This window comes from Colossoma macropomum, unplaced genomic scaffold (assembly GCF_904425465.1).
Source record: "Colossoma macropomum unplaced genomic scaffold, Colossoma_macropomum, whole genome shotgun sequence".
Taxonomy (NCBI): Eukaryota; Metazoa; Chordata; class Actinopteri; order Characiformes; family Serrasalmidae; genus Colossoma; species Colossoma macropomum.
Genome location: NW_023494789.1, coordinates 320,001 through 345,000, shown reverse-complemented (window position 1 = coordinate 345,000; position 25,000 = coordinate 320,001). Strand labels below are relative to the sequence as shown.

The window sequence follows — 25,000 nt, the reverse complement described above, 5'->3', positions numbered from 1 at the left end:
ATAAGACAGAGCTTGTAAAGTCTGGCCACAGGTCCAAAACACGGACATGAAGGTCTTCTCAGCGCATTTTATTGCATTTAAACTGCTATACTGGTCAGAAAAAATAGACATTCTCCTCAAATGGTTTAGCTCTAGATCCCAGAACAATCTCTTCCAAACTCTACCTTAATGTCCCAGTTGACCACTTTGTTCCCTGTTAGGCGGCCATGCAGCAGGTTGGGCGACAGGTCCAAACAGATGGGGTTCCGGCAGGCCTGTAGTGGGAGGGGACACACTTTAAAGCCTGGGGTCTGACATCAAAATGATTTTATTCAATTACAGTTGGGGCTGGACAATAAGACAACATTTATCACTATTGTGATCATTTATATAATTTACTCTATGGCTCTGGGCATCTTGTGGATATCGGCAGCACTTAAAAACACTTAGAAACCGCATGGATGATTAAAAGAGATCATAATTAGTCCTGTTGTATTGGACTTAGTGCAGATCAGTACGTAAAATGTTGAACGTAAATCACTGCTACACTAACACCATTTTGTCTTTTTTGACGTATCGAGAATCGTGCAAACTTCTTGAAGTATCATGATAATACACTCTGGCCATATCGCCCAGCTCTAACTACAGTACTTTAGGACATGATTCAACTCAATAAACTTTAAAATTTCAGCTAGATGGAACTGAAAAAGATTATTTTGGTATTCAGATTTAATATTTAATTCTAAATTTCCAAATAATCTGTACATTGAATGCAAAAAAGTGACGAGTGCATATGTATGTATACAAATTAATTATTTAGTTACTATTATATTTACTATTTTGGAGAGAAAAAGGTTTTGGTCTGACAGCAGCAATATATTATATAATATTTTTATATTCAATTATAATACATCATAATATGCCAGTATCTAATCATTTGAATTGGTAAACGCATCAGTGTATCACACTGCACATTTACACCCTCACTGTACAGCAAACCCATCTGAGCGCGTTTGATTTGGGGAGGAGCGATATGACTGTATTTATAGTTATCGTGAATTCTGTCATAATTTGTGACAGTTAGCTTTTCTGAGCAGTGTGTCACTCGTCAACAGTTAAAAATAACACTTTTAATCAAACCTGATTGAAAGAAAGCATAATTAGTCCTGATTAAATGGATTTAGTGGAGTGCAGCATGTAAAATGTTGACATAAAGAATTGTATTCACAGCTTTTGATACTGTTTTTTGATGTGGCCCTACTTTGTCTGTTCCAACTAATCAGACATCAGAAACAATAAACATTGTGACACATCGGGTATCATGAAAAGTATTCTTAAAGCTTGACTGACCACAGTACGTGTCACTGACCTTAGGAGAGTAGTGCAGGAGGAGTTTAGAGGAAAGCTCTCCCAGCTCCGCCTCCTGGCTTTTAAATGGGGAAATACAATTCGGCCCTGAAACACAGGAATATCATTTCATCTTTTCATTTTCTTTCCAAAAATTCGCTTCATACTCTCCCATTCTCCCTCCTCCTCCTCCTTTCACTCCCTTCTTCCCTCTGTTCTCATCTCTTCTTTTCTCTGTTCCTGCATCTCTTCTTGTTTCCTTCCCTTTCTCTTCTTTTTCCCCTCCTTTTCACACTAACTCTTTCTCTCTCTCCCTCCTTTACTTCCACCCAGTCCATCCTTCTTTACTTGCCACTGCTCTTTCTCTTCTCTCCCTCCCCTTTCCCTCTCATTTTCTCCCCCCTCACCCTCCCTCCATACCTGCGCTGAACAGGGCTTTGACGTGATTGGTCTGCAGTGCGTCGTGGAACACCATCACGCTGCCCAGTTGGCCCTGAAGTGAAGTCGGGCTGCCCCACTCGCTGTCCTGCGTCCCTGCGGAGATCAGCTTAGTGAGGGACTCAGGCTTCCCCCCCAAAAGCCCTCCCCACGTCTGTGGGGACAGGATACTGCCCAGAGAGGAGCGGCCAGAGGGGGCGTCAGAGAGTGGGGGGTCAGGAATTTGAGAAGGAGGGGGAGTGGTGGTGCGATGACCAGCAGAGCCGATACAACAGGAGGTGAAGGGCTGCAGAGAGAGAGAGAGAGAGAGAGAGAGAGAGAGAGAGAGAGAGAGAGAGAGAGAGAGAGACGTAATGATACAGCACATCAAATCAATATACACTCCTCTCTCACTTTATTAGAGTTCCACACAACACACAGCAGGAATTTTAGTTTCTGCCCACAGAACAACTCAACATGTGGCATAACAGGCCTGGTTATCACTGGTTAGTTTCTGACCACTGTTGATATTATTATGGTATCATTTGGCATGATATGACATGACATTATCTCAGCACAGCAGTGAAAATGACACGTTGCATGGCATTGTGGGTGCCAGTGGTCATGATTCATTTTTCAAAACATCTGATAAGGTCTGAAAAAGTTTGTATTTAAAAAGGTGCTCATTAAAAAGCCCTAAAATTCGACATATGAAGTCACAATGTGTTGCTGAAGAAAGCTGATGGTTAAACTGCTGATACTGTAACCATAACACTTTCGAATAACCCAAGTTGTGGTACAAGTGTATCAGAAACACCAGGCTTGGTGGGGGTTTTACAGTGTCACTGTGAGGTTTAGAGTCGTCCGCTGCTCAAAAATATCCAGGAAATGCATGACTAACCAGAACTGTGCATCACGGATCGTCCACAACCAGGTGTAAAATGACACCTCTCTCACTCTTACCTCAGTCATGGTTGGGTATTTCAGAGGTGCTGAAAGCTTCTGCTGGCCATCAACATAGATGTAGACCAGACTCTGCCCAAATGGTCTTTTCCCAGGAACATGGACAACACCAATAAAGTGCTGTAAGAAGAAAACTAAGAGTCAGCCTCTTTCAAAGCTCTGAATGATTATGCAGAACTTGAATATGACTTTAATATATGTACACATCTGTAAACATTCTGATACACAGACTCCAAAACAAGATCTAAAGGATCCTGCTGAGATCACAAACAGACTCAATCCTCCATAATCCTCTCTGTCATTTGGAACACTGACAGGAATGCTGGGAGTGAGCACTGTTTGGTGTTGGTGGGGTCACTCACCCACAGTGAGTCACAGAAGCAGTAGTCGGGCAGCATGACGGTGACGTATTCCTTCTTACTGCACACAGCCACAACCAGCGCTCCGGCAGAACTGATGAAGGCCTCAAAGCCTGTTCCTCCTGGGGTGAAAAAACTACACACACACACACACACACACACACACACACACACACACACACACACACACAGAAAGACATACACTTATATAAAAGTCCCAGTAATCAACAGTGACAAAAGCATGTTTTATATTCATTATTTCTTACTCAAACCTGGTGAAGAAACAAGCTCAAAAGTGCATATTCTAAACTTTCAATTCATGGCAGATGTCTCAGAGCAGAAAAAAAGGCCACACACACTCTGGTTTGATTTTCTTTTTGGATTCCAACCCAGCTTTCTTCTCAATTTATAGTCAAATCATCATTTCCACCCACTGGCCTGGTCTCCCACCAGCTGCTACCAAGCTGAAGCATGTGAAGGCTAGCAAATGCTCTCTGGACACATGAAGCGCCGTCTCTTTAAACCAATGCCACACAACATCACTGGACAGCTCAACACGCTCAAAGGAACACGTGAGAGCAAGGCCAATTATGAGCTCCAGGGAAACCTGATTAGGTTTTTTTGGCAAAAAATTTTAAGAAATGATGCCTGAAACAAACAGTAATGAGCAGTGAGATTCCTTTTTCCAGGAAGGAATGAGAAATGTAATCCCATTACAGTATTCAGTAAATTGCAATAGATTACTTTAATAATAATGATCTCAACACTGGGGCTACCTATACTTACATTATCACTGACATCAGTGGCATTATGTACGGCCTGCTGAGCTTGTGTAGCGCTTTACTCTGATTGAAAAAACAAAGGCTGCTTTTGTAGTAAAGTAACACATGTTTTGTATTTCACTGCTGCACTTTGATGACGTTTATTTGATTTTCCACACAAAATAAATCACACCAAAGAACCTGCTCTTTATTACGCAGATTATCTCTTAATGATGTTGTTCAGAAGCAGTCATTATAACCATGACCGCAGGTTTGAGGCTACACTGAAATAACAGCTATATATATATATGTTTATTCCAGAATAAGTTATAGGTTAATAGGTTACAACACATACAGTACAATATTTTCATTGGGCTCTAGGCTGATGGGGGCCCTTGGCTGATGGGGGCCCTTGGCTGATGGGGGCCCTAGATGGCTGCCTACCTTTGCCTAGTGCATAAACTGCTCCTGTCAAAATGGCTGCCGTGTGCAGAAGGTGAACATCTGCCAGCTCTCGCCTCATCGCTTAATCCCTCCTACCTGTACAACTGCTTCCTCTTCTCTCCTTTACTGGGTGGTCCCAGCTGATCCTGATCCAATGACAGCCACGCGAGGAAGCTGAATGCAAAGCCTGGCCAGCGGCTGACCGTCGGCACAGCGATGCCAGCCATGGGTGGAGTCATGTCGAAGTACTGCATGGCGCTGTCCAGGCCGTGCTTCCTCAGCATGGCCAGCAGGGAGCGCAGCACAGGGCCTACGTACGGATGTGGCCTGCTGGGGTCATCCTGCCGGAGGAAACTGAGCAGCTGGTGAAGTTCAGAGCCGCTCAGAGACTGACCCCCGAGTGACCCCAGCAGGGCCACCAGGCTCTCCCCACAGGCCCGGTGGAGCCGCGTGTGCTTTTCCAGCGTGGACAGCAGACGCATGGACATGCGGGCGTTTACGCAGGTGGCCCGCGTGCGCCGGTTCAGGCCGCAGATCCGCCGCAGCCAATCAGCGGTGAATATCTGCAGCTCGGAGGAGTCCAGCTCTGGCAGCCACTGGATCAGCAGCAGGAGAGGGTCAACATTACTAATGCCCAGCAAACCCACGGAGGAGTGCTCACCCTCAACCGCCTGCAGGGGGAGACAGAGAGGATCATTTGACATTACTGTTCATATTGGGTGGCATTTCACAAAGCAGAATGGACAACAGGACAAAATTCAGGAGTCAACATGACCGGTCCTGCTGTTTTCAGCTACAGTAGTGAGCAACATGCATGTGTCCATGTTTACAGATCACAGTATATTATATGGTGTCAGAAAGTCTATTTGAGATTACATAAACCTGATATGTTTTGAAGCCAATGTGGCGTTATTTAGGCATGTGGTTTGAACAGTGCTAGGTTAATGTTAGATATGTTAGCCTTGTAGCTAAAGCATACTGTTCCTATAATACAGATCAAGGCAGAATGACCTATGGGCAGCAGGACATTTGTTCATGCTACTGATAACTGTATAAAAATTGTTATTACTTAGGAATATGTATTACTTGTTAGCTGCATCAGCCTCATAGCTCTGGTACAAAATTATAGAAGCAAACCTCAGACACTACGCGTCCTGGCCAATCTCGCGCCTGCACTCTCACTACAAACAACGCTGTTGTAACACGTGCAGAACGTGGCTGGAATTGTCTTCCTAGCAGAGACGTCCCTGGAAAGAATGCTGTCTAGATGGCAGCATACATCGCTCCAAAATGTGTACGACCCCTCAGTGTTAACGGTGCTTTCACAAATGTGCAAGTTGCCCCGGCACTGGCGCCAACACACCCCATACCATGACAGAGGCTTTTTAACTTTGTGTTGGTAACATTAGGAATGGTCATTTTCCTCTCGAGAACACGACGCACTTACCAGAGCACAGCACAGGCTTCCACTTTACGTCAGTCCATCTCAGACGAGCTTTAGCCCAGAGAAGTCAGTGGGCTTTCTGTATGTTGCTGATACATCGCATTTGCAAATGCAGTGACGAGCTGTGTTTTCTGATAAGGGTTTTCCGAAGTATTCCTGAACCCAACTGGTTACATTCATTACAGAAGCATGTTGGTTTTTTGGAAAGTGTTGCAGGCATCAAATGTTGAATTAGCATATATTTACAAAAACTGATAAAGCTGAAAAGGTAAAATATTAAATCTCTCTTCTTTGTGTTGTTTTTAACTAAACACCTGTAAAAGGTTACCAAACACTGCTTTCTGTTTTTCAGCTTTTGCCTTTTACCTACTGTCCCAACTCTTCTGGAATTGGTCAAAGCTGCCCAATAAAAGGAGAGTTGAGGGACACTTCTATTGGACAATCATCACTTCAGGCCTAAAATATCCACTTTTTTGAGAAACCTTGTTTTTGTGTTTTGCTTGTTGTAACAAAACCTTATGATTTCAAATAAGCAAGACAGGCAGAGTAACATTATACAGCATTCATCTTTCTAAACAGTATAACGGGGCCATCACTTAACAGCAATCTACAATATTGTACATTAAAAATAAATAAATAAATAAAAATGAGTCATGAGTTGTTAGAAAACATTAAAATCTGCAGCATATGAGGGTTTGAGCTTAAGAACCGCTGCAATAAATGAATACATTCATACCAGTAAAGCTACTCGGGACAACCGGAGTGAAAGATAAAGAAGCGAGTTTCTCACCATGTTCATGAGCTCCTTCAGAAGGTGTCTGGACGGCTGACCCAGAGAGACGAGCACCTCGTACAGGTGCGTGTATCCTATCCTCTCTTTAAACACCTCCTGCGGGGGGATTTGTACAGAGTGTAAACATGTATATTACAGGGGTGAGAGTGGAAGCAAACACTGATTTTGAGAGCTCTCAGATTAATTTACCAAACGACAAACACAACATATTTAAAAGGGCTTGTAGTCTATTATTTTCTTGAATTTAGTTTTTTCCACTGAGGTCATTTGTGTGATTTTATATTCCCAAAATTTTTAATTCAATTACACTTAACAATTTTCCATTTTCTCTTTATCCCTTTAACAGTTTTTACACACTACTACATCAAACTACTTCAGTCATCCATATGAGCCCTTTCATGACATCTGCTATAAAAAAGAATATTTAATTTTTTTGCAGCAACATTTTCTAACTGTAGCATTCTTCACATCTTATGACCCTGATGTCCCTTATATTAATTAAGAATCAGCTGGACCCTCCAGCTGCAGAAATTTAGTCAATCTCCTTAGTTCATAAGAAGTTAGCGCTGTGTTAAACGTCTGTGAAGTGCGCGTCCGTGTGAGAGACTGACCTTGGCGGCTGGTGATTTGTGCATCACTGTCGTAAGGGCCTTGATTGTTGCCACAGCGAGAGAGTCCAGCCTCCCCTGGAACACCTAACAGAAGAGGACGAGCACTTCAACAAACATGCAGCCTGCAGACTTTCACAGTCCAGCCCTTCTATTCCTGCCTTTCTGTAGATGTTTTCTTCTGGCATGCAAATTATGGATGAACATCATCATCATCATCTTTGTAACAATGATGCTGTGGCACCGTGATCATCCTCAGTAAGACAGGAACAGAACGTGGCGTAGATATGCTGCTGTATGTATTTCTGATTATTAGTGACTGTGTTGAAGCAACAGTTCAGAACAAAATCTAATGTACACAATTAGCTCTTTATACTGAAGGCAGTCCATCAGCCGAGACGTGTTTCCCGTCTGAAGTTTGCTTCTTCAGTTTTGGACTAGAGCTACGAGGCCAATGTACAGGCTTCCTCACGCCAGGTTAGGTCATCTCTAATAGACTTATGTGGTTCCTGACACTGTGTGACGGTTATCTATACAAATGGACAAATAAAGTCCACAACAAAGCTCAAAGCACCAGTAGCAGTCGAGTTGTTTTTGTTTGTGGTATCTTGTTCAATATAGCTGAGATCTCCTGCTGGTCAGGATTTCAAATGTTGGAGAGAAAACCTAAAGCATTAGAATTATCGTCAGAATAATCACTGAGAGACAGAGGAAACAAACGGGTTTAAATAGATCAGACCACTAGATGTCACTCTAGTTAGCCTTCTGGAAGACCTAGATATCACAGTGAATACGAGCGACACTCTGATCAGTCAGGACAGCCTATCACGGTAGAAATGGAAAACAGCGGCAGCAGATCTATCCCAGAGCTCACTACTGAAAGAGTCACTGTGACACTACAAGATAAACGTTACGCTGAAATGTGGTTGGTACAGTGTAGTGAGTAACAACTCTGCCTTCCACGCTGTAGACTGGGGTTCAGTCCTCTGCCTGGCTAAACACCCTACACTATACCAATAAGAGTCCTTGGGCAAGACTCCTAACACCACCTTCACCTACCTGTGTAAACTGATCAGGTTGTAAGTCGCTCTGGATAAGAGGATCTGCTAAATGCCGTAAATGTAACATGTCTGTCAGAAGCTTCAAGCAAAACATGTTAAGCTTCAAATGTCTACAATTAGTCTGCCTTTCCTCAGCCGGTGCTGCAGTTACACTCCGGGGTCAACAAATGATCTGCTTAGCGCTAATAAACTACTAACCCTAAAGGGACTCTAGCAGAAGCTGGCGTTCTTGTTGAGGTGGGTTTTTTCCTCTAAGTTTTGACCTTTATGGCCCAAATTAAAGGCTTAGTTTTAGTAGCCAGTGTTGTCTAATTATATCGAAGCATATTTTAATGTACCACTGCATCACGACTAGCAAGTTAGCTTGTGCCTAGTGTGTCAGCTTGGGGTAAACACTGGCTTTAATAGGGACACTGTAAAGCACGACTTTTATAATGTTGAATGCTCCAATAAAGTCATAGCAGAACATATTAATGTAAGGCCACTTCTTAATTTTGCTGTATCGAAGAACACAATGTATCACGACCAACTGAATAATGAATGCTGTGAATCGTTTCTCCCCTAATAAGCCTCCTTTACTTATTAGCTACATTAGCCTTGTAGTTCCAAACCTAAAGAAAGCAAACTTAAGAGACCTGACTGACGGCTTCTGGAGTAAAGAGGAAAAAACTGTGTAAATTAGATTTTTTGCCAAACTGTCACTTTAGAGGTTATATTTAGTGTGTGAATATTTGTGATGACTGGGCAGTGCAGGATTATTTATAGACCCTTTTTACACTTCCGTATTACAGGCAGTGGAAGTCGTCACAGCAGGGAAAACATTACAGCAGTGGCAGTTTACAATCAACAATCAAGTCTCCTTTATAATGTGTCTGATGTAGAAGACTCGCTTATTTTTACATTCTTCTTCAGGTATTAATCAATTTATTTTCCCATAAAAGACGTCGTTCGTTGGGTTGAGCACTTTTCATTTTTAAAGTGAAGCAAGCTTGATAAGGGCTACATTCAAATTAGGCTACTGACACATGCTGCTTCCACACTGGACTGATAAGACTTAAAGAAGGTAAAGAGCTGCCTGGAGAGACAGTAGCCTACTTTGAATGCAGCCCTAATCAAGCTCCTCTCTGACAATGAAAACTGCTCTATAAAACAAACGACATCTCTGATGAAAGAATTTGATTAATTCCTGGATGTAAAACCAAGTGAGTTTTCTACATCAGAGACATTATGAAGGTGAAGTTTGTCTACATTCTGATTCATAAACGCTGCCACTGCTGTAACGTTTCCCGTACTGTGATGATTCAGAGGTGTGAAAAGGATTTACTCCCATATAACGGCGTAAGAAGCACATACACCCATGTGAACACACACACATACTAGCCACTCATACACACCCCCCAACACACACATCTCTGTCCAGCCACGCCTCATACATCTTCATCAGCCCTAGATGGCAGATCATGGGTCACATGACTTGCCCCTGGCAGGCCTGGCTGACTGTTAAAGAACATAATAAGTATGTGGAGCACTGGCTGGAAAAAGATGGCAACAAAAATACACCAAAACAGAGAAAACGACTGAAACAAAGATGCACAAAATAAATATATTCCAAAAAAAATTCAGAAGCTGATACACACAAAGCCAACAAGCACCATTCTGGGTGATGCAAGGAAACCATATTATCCCAGACCAAAACAAAAAGAGGTGAAAAAAGAACATAAAAAGGCTGAACAAGCAGGGTGAACCAAAATAATCATTGACAGTATTAATAACTGAGCAGCAGGCCACTCCATCAGAGACCAGCCAGGTCATGGATGTGCAACTTCTGAGACAGACTGCATTTTCCTACTTGCTGATGTGAAGTTCTGATAAGAGCGACAGGTGGAACCTGTTTTTGTAAGTAACAGAAGGAGGCGTTGAATAATTCACTTTAAAGGGCCCATAACCTACACTCTACTTGCGTTTAAACTCTTCCCTTATGGTCCACTTATAATATTGGTGTGTTTTTGTGTAGCAACAACAGTCATAGTTTATCATTACATGATCATTTTCATCTTCATCTTTGAATGAGTCTGTTTTTTACGTATTTGTGCCTTTAAGGCTGATATAAGTAAAAATCTCTGTTGTGATAGTCACGACTGAAACAGTCCTTATACACCGGGTTATGTGACAGCAATAATATGGGCCCTTTAAAGGAGGAGTGAGGCAGAAAATCTAATTTACATATTTTTCCTCCTAACCAGCTAACAGCCAAACAGCTAAGATGTATGTGGTGTCTGAAGTTTGCATGATAATATTTTAAATCTGCTGCATAACATTGACATAACCATGCCATAAACATGTCATGGCAGATGTCATACGCTCTCATGATCTGTCATGACAGATTTTGCTCACTGTGACGTCACTATTACCGTTAACTGTCGTGACAGATGCCATAATGTTTGATGTCAGGGGGGATAACTGAAGCAGGCTTAGCAAAAATTAGCATGTGACTTCAGCTGTCATGGCAGTTAACAATAAAGGTAACATCACTTTAGTTGAGTTTTGCACTGAAACTGCAAGACCAGTGTGGTGAACAAGTGACAGAAGTCTGTACTCCACCAGTCAGCGTCGCGCAGACTGCTGGCCTAAACTGTATTACATAATGTTAAAGGGGAATTCCACCGATTTTTACATCACATACATTTTACGTTAAATTATTGATTAATATAGATTAAACAGTCATTCAGAGTGGTCTGATGTGAATTTTACAGAGTCAGAATTGCTCACAGTGGTGGCGACAGGAACCAGACGTCTAAACCATGTAAAGCTTCTAAAAGCTCCCTCTCTGGAAGGCTTTACACGACATGGTAAATACGCTGCCTGATGCCTGAGACACTGTTGTACAACAGTTTTAAGATATGCTGCTGGTCTAAAATATACATTTTTAAAATACGTTCATGGCAAAAAGGTACATGCAGGGCATAGTAAGGCAAAATAGTACCCAAATTAAACTTGTTTTTTCTGATTTTCCACTTTTTTACCATTATCAACATTGAATATACAAATTCAGAAGACACATGTAGGTTCACTGGTCATTTTGGATAGTAAATAAAATGGCGATGTTTGTGTTACAGACATCACAGTTCTGCAATTTCACAGAATCTCTGAATAACTGTTTACATCTCAGTGATAAAGCAGGTGGAATTCCCCTTTAAGACAGATATAAATGGACAGAGTGTCTGTAAATACTTTTGTCCACTTTTATAAATAACAGTAGGCCACAGCGTCGGCAACATGCGGTTCGCATGATATTGAGGTGGAGCTTCCACTGTTTGTAAGCAATCCTGTGCAAAAATAAAGAAGCAAGACTCCAAACACATCTTGGCTGATTGTCATTTGAGGTCGGAGGGAAAAACTGTGCCAATTTCATTTTCCACCAAAGTGTCCCTTTAATACGGACTCTCATGCAGGTCAAAGGCAGTGAGAGGAGTTCTGCTCCAGGTTAGGTAAACAGAGTTTGTTTTTGAGCCTGGCTGGTTATCTGTGGCATTCAAAAGATGAGGAAGGGCTTTGGCCTTGTACTGGAGTGGCCCAGTGGGCGGCGGTCATGTGACAGGTGACAGATGGGCGGTGACAGGTGACAGGTGGGCGGTACCTGGGTCTCACTCTCTCCTGTCAGTAACCTGTTGGTTAAATCTTTCTGCTCCTTGTCTGCTGAAGTGCACCTAGCATTTACCAACTGCAGGTGAGGTCCACCACAGCAAGCACAACACGCAGTTAGACAAGAGGAGAGGAGTGCAGAGGGTTAAATATAAAAAAGGTCAAAGGTCAGACATTACGATGCAGAGTGCCTTGAGTGACCCCCTACTGAGGGGCGTAAACATGCATGTTCAGTGGGGAAACCTGGGGTTAAGACAGTGTGTGTGATAACATACAGGTTCTGTGTAGAACACATAGAGAGAGAACGTGACTATAACACAACACACACAGCAGCTACACTGAGCTGTACACTCGACACAGACACACTGAGGAGAGTATGCAAATAAACATCTCTTGCACAGACAAAGACATTCTGTCATTCATTTAGATGAAATGATCAGGTCATATCACACCTGTTTACAAGTGCGGTCTCAGTGACAGGAATGGCAACGCATGTAAAGCAGGGGTTCCCAATTTAGGCCCTGGAGGGTCAAATCCCAGCACAGTTTGGTGATTTCCCTTCTCAAACACACCGAATAAATGGACAGAAACTCTGTGAGCAGGTCGTTCTCAGTTCACTTCAAGGCAAACTCTAGTGCGGTTTGTTTTAAGTACGGAACCCAATACAAACCAAAGTCATCTAAATGGACCAAAGACGGAACGAACCGTCATTTTTTTGGCTTATTTGGTAATTGTTTAGTTTCAGGTATGAAATGAGGCTGAGACACTTTAGAAAATAAAAAAATACTCGATATACACATCGGACTGCGTCCATAAATAATGTTATATATTTAGGCTCCGAGGTTTCTCAGTTTAGTGAAAGCGGTACGCCACTCGGGGCTGTGCTACAGAGATCTCCCCCTGCTGTGCGTCCTGCAAAACCACAATAACGCAGGAAGTCTCAGGGCTTATTCCTCCAATATCACAAGACAAATAAAAGCAATGAGCCCAGACAGAACACAGAACACCATGACTCAGAAGGTTCTGTGGGCATTATCACAGTCACTGTGCGTATGACTGTGGTTACACCTTCTGATTCAATATTAAATATGTCAGCATGAATTCTAAGCAAACCAGAATTAAAATGCAGCACTGTATCACTGTTTGCTTTGATCCAGACCAAAGGAACTGAACTATGGGCCTCGTTCACCAACCGTTCTCAAAGGGAAATTTCTTCTTAAACCCGCTTCTGCAGATTTGAAGACTCTGACTCACCAGTGTTCTCTTATGTGGGTTTGTTCTGAGGTAAGAACTGAATCTACACACACTCAAGAGCACAAAGGTGAGAACAGCTCTGCGCTTTAAGAACACGACATGAATCTGACGGAGACTTTTTCTTAGGATCTCTTTCTCAAGAACAAACTTAAGAGGATCCTGGTGAATGAGGTCCATTAAAGGCTCTCTTAAGGAAAGATGATGGTGGACGAGCACGCCAACACATGAGGGTCAGTTCAAGAGTGTGACTGCACAGAATAAGGCCAGACACAGGACACATGTAACAGATAACGTGAATGACCAAACCATAAAATAAAATTCGTATTTTTCCCTGCAGTCTGTACGTAGTCAAGGTGCTCTAATGTTTCTGCAGTTCTAGTACCGACTTCACAAGTACCGTGTTTATAAACCTCAGTATTCAGGAACAGAAACTACTGTCATCAAACCTGGAATATTTCCAATTATTCCTAAAGCTACAACAATAAACATGCCGACAAGTGAGGCTGCTGCTTTACCTGCTGTACTCATGAAAAAAGAAAAGAACAAATAGACGGTGGAGATACTGTCTGAATTGCTCTGAGGAGGAATAAACAGTTTTAATAGCTCTTGTCTAGCAAGTGTGTGGTTTATAGCAGCTATAGCGCCCCCTTGCTACAGTAATCAGGATACAGCTTTGCACTTGAGCTGCATAATAAATGTCCAGGTGACAGAATGATTATTGTTTGCACTTGCATACTTGTGTGAGGTGTGTTTCTGGTGTAACTAACGAGCCGAATCAGGAGTCTGAAGCAAGGAAATCACCAGACTGCGATGAAGTAAAACCCTCCAGGACCAGAACTGGACGCTTCTGTCGTAAACTCTCCAAGCAGCAGCTTCAGCAGTGCTCTGGCACTGATCTAAATGTGTTCTGGTAGCAGCTCACCTTGCTGTTCTGCAGCAGACGCGTCAGATGCTCAAAACAGTTGCTGTTGAGAAAGATGGCCTGCAGGACGGGCCGATCTGAACACTCAAACATGTCCTGGATAGTTTCTGAAACGATGAGAATGGATTACAGAGAAGAGAGAAGGAAAGAAGAAGAGAACAGAGGAGAAGAATAAGGGTAGATCATGAACATCAGCATAATCTGTAGAGAAGCCTTCAACTGTTCTCTGAGTGTTATAATATGTGGCCTTCTAGACTTTAATGGACAATACTGATAAAGATGGACAGAAGAAAACAATAAATTGGGACCAGCACAATCATGGAATTTCAAAATTTCAAATCACTTATCGGTGGTGTGAGAGCTCATCAAGAGGGCTCGTTAATAGAAAGAGAGAAAAATGACAGCCAGGAAAAACTAAAGGCCACCAGACGCGCCTCATAACACAGCACGCAGTAAGAGCGCCTACATACGACAAGTTCAAGTTCATATTTATACTCTATTTGTACAAATTTAATGAAATAAAACTTTGACCCTCATTGATCACAGCTGGTGTCAGTTTATTCTCTCACTAACAGCTCACTGCTTGAGCCGAAAGATACGAGGTGAAGACAGGCTGTAACGTTAGCTGAGGTAACAGATCATCATCGTCTGTCTGTGTCTAAAAGCCTGACGTCCTTTTCCTGAGTACATTTTAAGCCACATGTGATCTACTGTGGCTCTTTCTGGTCTCCATATGGCTTTAATTTAACGCAGTAATGGCAGAATGCTGAGTGGTTCACTGTGTCGTGCTGAGAATGTGATGTGGAAAGCTGGTGTGCGCAGCTTCTTCAAAAAGATTATTTTGAATTTCTGGGAGTTGGGAGTCACAGCGCTGTGCGTCCGCTGTGCAGTGGCGTTTAATCATTCGATTTCAGATTCACTTAGTCAATCTGCGCTTCCAGGTATCCTCTAAACGGGTGTCATTTTAGCATCAGTCAGCTGGAACCAGGCCTGTGCTGTGATTAGTGGCACATTTAGCCTGCGAAGTTGGCTCTCATGAGTTTAGCCAAACGCTAAACACCACAGAGCAGGTTCAATTTCGGCTTTCTGTCACTCACTCACTTTACTTTTCTCAGATATTAGTTTTATCATCTAAACTTGTTTCACCAAGTTTTGTTGTTGTTCTGCACTTTGCATGCAATTTTACGTCTCCACCAGAGAGTCTCCAAGGCCCAGTCCCATTCCACCCCTCGCCCCTACCACTCAGCCCTTAGCCCTCAGTTTAGCATGTTCAGTTCTAGGGGTAGGTAGGGTGTCCCAGTTCTTGTTGAGATAGAGGGGTAGGGCGAAGTGTTAGAGCTACATGATCCTCCAAACTGAGGTTTTTCAGAGACTCCAAACAGAGAGTTGGCTGAACAAGAGACCAAAGAAACACATGTGAGAATTTTCTCCATTAAAAATTTCAATAACCACTGTTTTATCTTAGTTTAGTGTAGTTTAATGTATTGCAGTCGTTTTCTTTGTAACAAGCATAAAAAAATAGCTAATAGCATGCTAATGTCTCGGTAGCTACCTTAAATAGTCCAGCAGTTCTGACGCCTGAAACGCCAGAATGTAACTGCTGCTCCATTTAAGGTGGAACGGGAAAATTCAAACAAGAAGCTGATGAATATCTGACTTCAGCTTCGCACTACCAAAGAACTGAGGGTGGCTATAATTTATTATTATTATTATTTTTCTGAGGGTCCCATTTCATAGGGAAGATTTCCACCACCACCCCTTGTAACTCAGTTCCAAGGGGTTAGGATGACACTCAAAAACAAGGGGTAGGGGTAAACAGAAGAAATGGGACTGGGCCCAAGTCTCCAAACCCTCAAAACCTACATAGTTCAGCTTTACAGAATCTCTTGCTACAAAGCTTCAGAATGACTGATTCTACTATTCATAGACCATTTATAGCAAGTGTATCTGAAGCAAGTCTATTTACGCACTTTGAGGTTAGTGTGCAGTGATGTAGGCAGGCTGTACGTACAATGCTAAATGATGGGTCCATTACTTGTTAGCTACATTAGCATCACAGCACCGGAGCAAAACTAAAGAAAGGACACTTAACCAAACATGTCTAGACTAGGCCGGCAAAAAATACAAAATTAGATTTGAACTGGTTTCTGTAATATTCATTCAGTTACAGAAGCAAAAAGTTAAAAATGACCACTTTAGATGAATCACAGCTTCACTCACCCAGCATCTTCACCTGCAGGGCTACAAAGCGGCTCTCCCAGTGCCGTGAGCGAGGAGGGGCCGGGCGACCTTTGGCCTGCGCAGTGGCAGCAGGGTCAGAATTAAGCAGTTTGAAGTAGCTCTCAAGCACAGAGCTGATCTCCACCTGCCGCTGGTCAGAGCTGCTGGCCAACAGGCTGTGCACCACCTCGCGCAGGCAGGCGAGGGTCAGCAGGGCCTTACGGTCCGGAGCCTCACTGTCCCAATCTTCTCCATCACCAACGCCACCCATACACTCACTGTCCCCCAGCACAGCCAACAACACCTCCAGAGTGGCAGGAGAGATCGCCAACAGAGCATTTCTCTGTGGAGACCATAGAGTTTCACTCTGTAGTTCTACAGTTACACAGACTGTAGTCCATCTGATTCTCTGCATACTTTGCTACCCTGTTCTTCAGTGGTCAGGACCCCCATGGACCCCCACAGAGCAGGTACTATTTGGATGGTGGATCATTCTCAGCACTGCAGTAACACTGACGTGGTGGTGGTGTGTTAGTGTGTGTTGTGCTGGTACGAGTGGATCAGACACAGCAGTGCTGCTGGAGTTTTTAAACACTGTGTCCACTTACTGTCCACTCTATTAGACACTCCTACCTTGTCAGTCCACCTTGTAGATGTACAGTCAGAGACGATAGCTCATCTGCTGCTGCACAGTTTGTGTTGATCGTCCTCTAGTCCTTCATCAGTGGTCACAGGATATTTTTGGCTGGTGGACTATTCTCAGACCACTTAGTTGTAAAAACTCCACTCAGACCAGCACAACACACACTAACACACCACCACCACATTAGTGTCACTGCAGTGCTGAGAATGACCCACTACCCAAATAGTACCTGCTCTGTGGTGGTCTTGTGGGGGTCCTGACCACTGAAGAACAGGGTAACAGGATGCTAACAAAATATTCTATAGTTTACAAATAAAAATGATTCTGAAATAAGATTTCAGCTTCAAAGGTTTCAAACAGAAATTAATGATAAACTGAGCTACAGATGATTATAATCACATCACAAGTGCATTCATAATAAAATTAACTGTCCAGACCAAAATTGTAATTAATATGCAGAATGCCCAGCATTTCAAAAGTGATGGTGATCAAATCTTGTGGGAGATATTATGCCAGAACAATACTGTAAATAGATATTTACAGTAGACTATATATGTAAATTATTTATAAAACTTTTTGTCATTATAAACAAGGAAAATATTAAAAAATACTTGAAATATTAACATAAAACACTTTTGGCATCTAATTTATAACATTTCAACAGACATGTGCATGTTGTTGTTTAATAAAACAAAAAAAGTGTAAATATGACTTCTGACAAACTTTTGAACGGTATTATGGACACGTGGGTGTGTGGGGTGTAAGAGGAGCTCGCTGATACAGAAAGACGGTATAAGGGCTGAAAATGGAGACTATGTGGTGTAAGTGCTCAGGTGCAGCTGTAGCTCCGCCCTCACCTGCCCTCCAGCAACTATGGCCCCAAACAGGTGCAGAAGACAACACTTCAGACTGTCCTTCAGGTGCTCGCTCTCTTGGAAACACTCTGCCAACACACACACACACACACACACACACACACAGAGGAAATCAGCCGCTGATGGCGTTTTCTTATCTATGCAAAGAAACTTCAGTGTGTTTTGCCCTCTAGAGCTGCAGTTCTTCATTCAATGGCTCCTCTGTGTGAGGCGGCTGAGAGGCAGAGGCCACACACACACACACACACACACACACACACACACATACAAACTTCTGGCACAACAATGTCTCGCTCTCTCATACACACTGTTGTGGGATGTGGTTGGTGTAGAAACAGAAGCACTATCAGCAGATCAGTGCAACACACAAAGGGCAAATTCAGAGAGACCAACAGACAGAGAGACAGACAGACAGAGAGACAGACAGACAGAGAGACAGAAAGTCAGATAGATGCAAAGCTTAACAATGCTTCTCCAGGACAAGTGACAGTTTGTGTCAGACAAGTGGACGATCAATGCACTTGTCTGATCTATCATAAATAAGACGTGTGAAAATAACAAACAGGCCAACAAATTAATTTACAAAACAAAAACTAATGTGTTCCACACTAAAGTCCAAACCCACCCGATAAAAAACCTCTCTTTCTCTGTTTCTGCCTTTATGGACTTTTTATCTCAAAATAATAACTTATTTTCTCAAAATACTGACTCATCTCCAAAAATTGACTGTTTTTCAAAATATTTCCCTCGTATCTTGAAATACTGACTTGTCTCAAAATAACTTTAACTTTGTAGACATTTCTATCTCTAAAAATCTCTACAACTCATTATGTTGAATAACCCTGAAGTTATTCAATTTCAAGAAAGTATTTTGGGATAATCAGTCATTATCATGAAACAGTAAGTCATTATTTTGATAAAGCATGTTTATATTTTGAGAAGATAAGTCATTGTTTTGAAGCAGCAAATCAACATCTTATGAAAGGAAGTCATTACTGCTACCTAGTAAAGCCAGACTTACACCACACGATTTCAGCCTGATTGGTCTCTTCCGACAATCTTTCACTGAATCTAAATCGATTTTCCAGTCTGGAGCTCGACCGTGAGCGGAGACAGAGGAGCTGCTTGTTGACTTCAGGCAATCGACCACTCTCTATACAATTTCAAGTCAGCGGTCAGTCCGTAGTAAAATGTTTCTCCAGATGTGACTGTGACGTCTTTCACCCCCAGTCTGTGTGTTCGCTGAGCTTCATGTGTGTCCAGTTTAGCGATAACGGGGCTGATCTGGGATTGTAACCGAAACTCGTAATGCGTGTTTACGCTCTTTTTGCCTTATTGTCTAGTGAGCGCTACAGTGACATTCAGACAAAGACAGACATTAACTGTGAGACTCTCTTTTTTCAAACCGTTAGGAATTTAAAACTCGTGTAATGTTCGCCCGATATTTCAAGAAAACGAGTCATTATTTCAAAAACGTTAAGTCATTATTTCAAAGGAGTGTCACCATTTTAAAATATTACATCAATATTTTGACAGAATGTCTAATTATCTGTGACTTTACATAAAGATTATAAATTATATTATTATTTAAATTACTGTATGCAGCACAGCGTTTACTAAAGTTATCAGTCTTTTTTCCGTGGACTTCAGACCTGTGGATTTACTCGTCCATAAGACAAAAACTCCAAAAAGTTAAATGTCAAGCCATGTAGACAGACAGACAGACAGACAGACAGACAGACAGACAGATACTCACGGTAGAAAAATGGGACAAATTCCACAGTGAGGGGAGCCGCTTTAAACTTCTGTCTGCTTTTCTCCACGGTGCCTAGCTGCTGCCTAAACACACACACACACACACACACAGAGTCAACCGTTTACTGTTTATCTGTTTAATCAACAGATTACGTTTTGTTGATAAGTTAACATGTCCTCTACAGAGAACACACCTTTGCACATTTTAATGCATAATAACTGTTTATTTGCTGAATTTAAAATGATAAAAAAGAAAAATAAACATAAAATTTGCCTGTGAAACATTTTTGTTTTATATTTTATCTTTTCTAATGTGTTAAATATAGCAGATGAACAGAAACTGCACTAAAATATGCAGAATTCAGGTTTGTTCCCTGTCGAGGATTTTCCTTTAGAAAATTAACTAAACAAGTAATCTGAACAGGGGTGTTCAAACTTTTGCATATGACCTGATATAAACATAACTCATACAGTGCTGTACAAAAGTCTGACGCAGCCAAGAAATCTGAACTAACAGAACTAATCACGTGGGCAACACGTGTGTTTTTGCCTGTGAAAACTCGATGTAACTTTATATAAATTTTACTGAGTGTTTATATAAAACACTCAGTAAAGTTTTCCAGGATTCCAGTTCAAACTGTTACTGTTATCTTAACTAAGAGACTTTCTTGTGTTGTGTGTTTGAGGCATCAACAAAAATCCAGGCTAAATAAGTGGCTGAAAACTCGGGGTGGGCAAAATGACTATATGTCATCGTTATTGTAATAAACTGTGCCACAGCACGTCTGTTGAGTATATCATGAGCCTGAGTATCATTAGAACCCACTGCTTCATTAAAAAGAATTATTTATATCAATCATAGAGAGAGTGTAAACAACCTCTGTACAGTAACTGCACAAACTGCAGTGAAACGTACTGGGCTATGGCGTAACGGTGTAATGGGCAGACTGGACAGCAGCCCATTACAGTTATCTTACTTTATTCATCTGTTTTGACCAACTGTCTGATTTTTTATCCTGGAAACTCGTTCAATATAGCACCAAAAAGGGTTCTTATACTGTTACAACAGCACCCGGGGAGCAGTTGGGGGTTAGGTGTCTTGCTCAAGGGTACTCAGTCACGTACTGTCGGCTCAGGGGATCAAACCAGTGACATTCCAGTCACAAGGCTGGGTCTCTAACCTCCAACCCTGGTATATAGGTATATGATATATAGAATCATATCCAACACATTCTCCATCAATCTGAAGAACCATTTCATCATGTAAAGAACTATTTAAGCATGAAATAGTTCTACACAGAACTCATGGTTCTAAACAAAATGATTCCCTTTACTAAAGAACCTTTGAAGAGCTTTTGAAGAGCGTAGATTAATAGTGAAAATACATACTTCCCAAACTGTGGCTCTTAGTACAGAATGAAAGCGTGAGTACAGCAACAAAGCAGCTCCATTTCAAACTGCTCAGGTCAAAGCGCTCTCAGCGAGTTTGTGCAGAGGGATCAGTCAAGACCTGACAACATGCAGTGCTTGCTTTTAATGAATTATGAATGAAGAGCAAGTGAAGCCCAGAGCACACAGACACGTCAGGCCTCTTTCAGTGTCCTCCTGAGCTTTTCTAAAACGGCGGAATTTAAGAGGTTTGCACCTTTGTGCTCCTGAGTGTGTGCAGATTCTGTTCTTACTTAAAGACAAATCAGTACCAAAGAAAACAGTGGTGAGTGTCAGAATCGTCAGGTAGAACTGTGTAAGTGGGTTTAAGGACTGTTTGTGAATGAGGCCCAATATTCTCTACTAGACACCAACAAACCTAAACACTGGGATGGTGCGCTGCACTAGTGTGTGAAGTGTCTTGTGTTCTCTTCCTTTTACTCTGGTTAATTTGGCTCCTCAGTTATTTTAACTACACATTATGCATTTTACACAAACATTCTAAAGCAAACTGACCACATTAGGATACTGGTGTTTGGATGGTGTTTGGATGGAGAATGACGGTGTTTGGATGGAGAATGACTGTGTTTGGATGGAGAATGACGGTGTTTGGATGGAGAATGACGGTGTTTGGATGGAGAATGACGGTGTTTGGATGGAGAATGACAGTGTTTGGATGGAGAATGGCTGTGTTTGGATGGAGAATGACTGTGTTTGGATGGAGAATGACGGTGTTTGCATGGAGAATGACGGTGTTTGGATGGAGAATGACGGTGTTTGGATGGAGAATGACTGTGTTTGGATGGAGAATGACGGTGTTTGCATGGAGAATGACTCTGTTTGGATGGAGAATGACTGTGTTTGGATGGAGAATGACGGTGTTTGCATGGAGAATGACGGTGTTTGCATGGAGAATGACGGTGTTTGGATGGAGAATGATGGTGTTTGGATGGAGAATGACTGTGTTTGTTTGGAGAATGATGGTATTTGGCTGGGAAATGGTGGTGTGATGAAAAATATTGGTGTTTGGTTGGAAAATGATGTGTGATGGAGAATGATGGCGTAGGATGATGATGTGTGATGGAGAATGATGGCGTAGGATGATGATGTGTGATGGAGAATGATGTTTGAAGAATGATGATGTGTGATGGAGAATGATGGCGTAGGATGATGATGTGTGATGGAGAATGATGGCGTAGGATGGTGTGTGATGAATGTTGGTACTGAGTGGGAGAACGTTGGGTCAGTGTGTTTTGAGTGTACTCATACGCGTAACACTGGGTGTTCTCTCCTCAGCCTGTCCTGCTGCACTGTTTGTTCTAAAATGTGAAATGTGAAAATTCCAAGATGTGACTGGGATACTATAAATCAGTTTCCCACCGCATTCCTAATGAATCACAGGGTCCACATTTCTGCCCTCTCCCAGCTCCCATCACACTTCACCAAAGAAATCATGAATGGTGAATACCTTTTAAACGCGTTCTGAAGCTGAGAGAGAGCAAAAACGTGACTCGCTGGCGCTCCCTGAGGGCTGGACTGACTTAGGCTAAAAGCAGGAACAAACCAATAGAAAGGCTTTCTTTGTTAAACAGCGCTCAGATTTGTGTGACTCAAATATGTAGTGTAACCAATTTCTGGTCTGTGTAGGGTGGATTTATAAATACCTGTGTATTCTGTGTCTCCAGTTGCGATACGGGTCATAAAGACTCTCACAGAAGGCCAGAGCATGACGAACAAACTCCTCGGCTTGAGTTTGATCAGCCAGCTCCTTTTCTTTGGTCTTACTCTTCAGCTGCAGAGAAGAGGGAGAGACACAGATCGAGAGATGCCGTTGGAAACAACATCATAGTGTTGCAAAGATAACGAACATAAGTCAGAAATGGATAAACAGATCAACGGACAAACAGGAGAGGAATTAGAGATGGAAAGAAGGGGAAGAGAAAGAGAAAGTGGGAGCACTAGATATACTATACGGTACAATGCCCCCCCGCACTGTGAGGCAGAGGAGCTGTGCTCTCTGCAGTGATTCAATACCATTCAGTACTGAAGTTATTTAGGATCCAGAACTAATCATCCAACATCAGTAGCTGACCTCACTAATACTCTCTTGTGGCTAAATGCAATTAAATCCTCGCGTGAGACAGACAGACTGATTTAGAGAGAGAGACACACACAGGGAGAGAGAGAGAGAGAGAGAGAGAGAGAGAGAGCGAGAGAGAGAGAGAGAGCGAGAGAGAGAGAGAGAGAGAGTGCAAACCTGCTGGATGTAGAGCGTTGTCATGGTGATAATTTGATTGATGTAGGAACAGGTGCCGATCTCCTCTACATTAGACAGGTTCCTGTCAGAGAAATTACAAACACGCCAGTTCAGTATATGTGTGTGTATGTGAGTGTGTGCGTGTGTGCGTGCTCTCATGTGTGTGTGAGTGTGTGTGAGTGTGCGCGTGTGTATGTGAGTGTGTGAGTGTGTGCGTGCTCGCATGTGTGTGTGAGTGTGTGTGAGTGTGCGCGTGTGTGTGTGAGTGTGTGTGAGTGTGTGTATGTGAGTGTGTGAGTGTTTATGTGTGTCAGCTACACAGCTGTAGAATGACAGGTCATTAGTTCCACAGTCAGTGACTTTCTGCTGGCATGAACACATTTCTCTCTCTCTCTCTCACACACACACAGAGGGACGCAGCTGGACAGGGTCAGGAGCAGAATGTGTGAGTGTCTGGAGAGTTGGTGTGTGTGTGTGTGTGTGTGTGTCTGTGTGTGTCTGTTTGTGTGTGTGTGAGTGTGGGTGTGGGTGTGTGTGTGTGTGTGTGTCTGTGTGTGTGTGTCTGTGTGTGTGTGTGTGTGTGTGTGTGTCTGTGTGTGTGTCTGTGTGTGTCTGTGTGTGCGTCTGTGTGTGTGTGTTTGTGTGTGTCAGTGTCTGTGTGTGTGTTTGTGTGTGTTTGTGTGTGTGTGTGTCTGTGTGTGTGTGTGTTTGTGTGTGTGTGTGTTTGTGTGTGTGAGTGTCTGTGTGTGTGTGTCTGTGTGTGTGTGTGTGTGTGTGTGTGTTTGTGTGTGTGTGTCTGTGTGTGTGTGTCTGTGTGTGTTTGTGTGTTTGTGTGTGTGAGTGTCTGTGTGTGTGTTTGTGTGTGTGTGTCTGTGTGTGTGTGTGTGTGTGTGTGTGTGTGTGTGTGTCTGTGTGTGTTTGTGTGTTTGTGTGTGTGTGTGTCTGTGTGTGTGTGTGTGTGTCTGTGTGTGTGTGTGTGTGTGTGTGTTTGTGTGTGTGTGTGTCTGTGTGTGTATGTCTGTGTGTGTGTGTGTGTGTGTGTCTGTGTGTGTGTGTGTGTGTATGTGTGTGTGTGTGTGTGTGTGTGTGTGTGTGTGTGTATTAGAGCGTATGATTGGGGCAGCAGGTGTCTGGGGTGGAAAGCACCTGTGACTCCAGCAGCATTAAACATTAAAACAGAGGAAGAGGAGCTCACTTCACGTCACCTGTGCCAGCCTTCACCTGATCTCCACTTAACCCCGCCCACCCACACCACAGCCATACAACCACACGCATAAACAGCTGCTCTGCACTGTAGCCTGCTGGGAAATCACCCTGCCCAGCGCCTCTCAGCTGCAGTGGACCATCTGGACTCATTAGCGGATGAAATAAAGCCCAACTTTATCTTGAGCCAAACTGCTCCTCTTTACCACACAGGTAAACGAGTTTGGAGTGACACCGATTAGGGACGAACGCGGGTTCTCAGTACTCTGTGACTGTTCGAGGTGCCAGTATTCATATATGGAAATCACTGTTGGAGGATTCACTGTGTTCCATCACAGGAACGGAACTACATTACAGACGAACAATTCAGAGAAACTCCGCCTTTATGTTTAAGGCTGGGGCTGCGTTTCTGAGTCTCGAGAAACCAGGAAGTGTAAGCTAGTTTTTAGAAAAAGTCCAAACAAAAAATCCCACCCCCTACTTTCAGCTCTCCTTCCAAAGCCACTCCCCCAAAACACACAAACGCACACACATGGCCTGACTAGTCAAAAAATAACAAATTCCTTCATAGAAAAACAAACCAGATAATTACCTGTCCTGATAATTACCTGTCCAACAGAAAAAC

General features: G+C 42.7%; 1 protein-coding gene across 3 annotated transcripts in view; it reads right to left on the bottom strand.

Moving 5' to 3' along the window:
- The window catches only part of nbeal1 (neurobeachin-like 1), a 114,181-nt gene that overhangs the window by 49,221 nt on the left and 39,960 nt on the right, over positions 1-25,000 (bottom strand). For 2 of the 3 annotated variants that reach the window (XM_036569764.1, XM_036569765.1), the window contains exons 5-19: positions 23,173-23,254; positions 22,580-22,707; positions 19,489-19,571; positions 17,715-17,800; positions 16,215-16,557; positions 13,995-14,101; positions 11,814-11,897; positions 7,119-7,202; positions 6,505-6,603; positions 4,367-4,941; positions 3,069-3,201; positions 2,707-2,826; positions 1,747-2,050; positions 1,349-1,434; positions 165-254 (exon numbers count right to left, since the gene is read on the bottom strand). In XM_036569764.1, coding sequence (XP_036425657.1) covers positions 165-254; positions 1,349-1,434; positions 1,747-2,050; positions 2,707-2,826; positions 3,069-3,201; positions 4,367-4,941; positions 6,505-6,603; positions 7,119-7,202; positions 11,814-11,897; positions 13,995-14,101; positions 16,215-16,557; positions 17,715-17,800; positions 19,489-19,571; positions 22,580-22,707; positions 23,173-23,254 — 2,404 coding nt within the window. The remainder of the gene's footprint in view (positions 1-164; positions 255-1,348; positions 1,435-1,746; positions 2,051-2,706; positions 2,827-3,068; positions 3,202-4,366; positions 4,942-6,504; positions 6,604-7,118; positions 7,203-11,813; positions 11,898-13,994; positions 14,102-16,214; positions 16,558-17,714; positions 17,801-19,488; positions 19,572-22,579; positions 22,708-23,172; positions 23,255-25,000) is intronic. The other variant, XM_036569766.1, reaches the window with a different exon arrangement.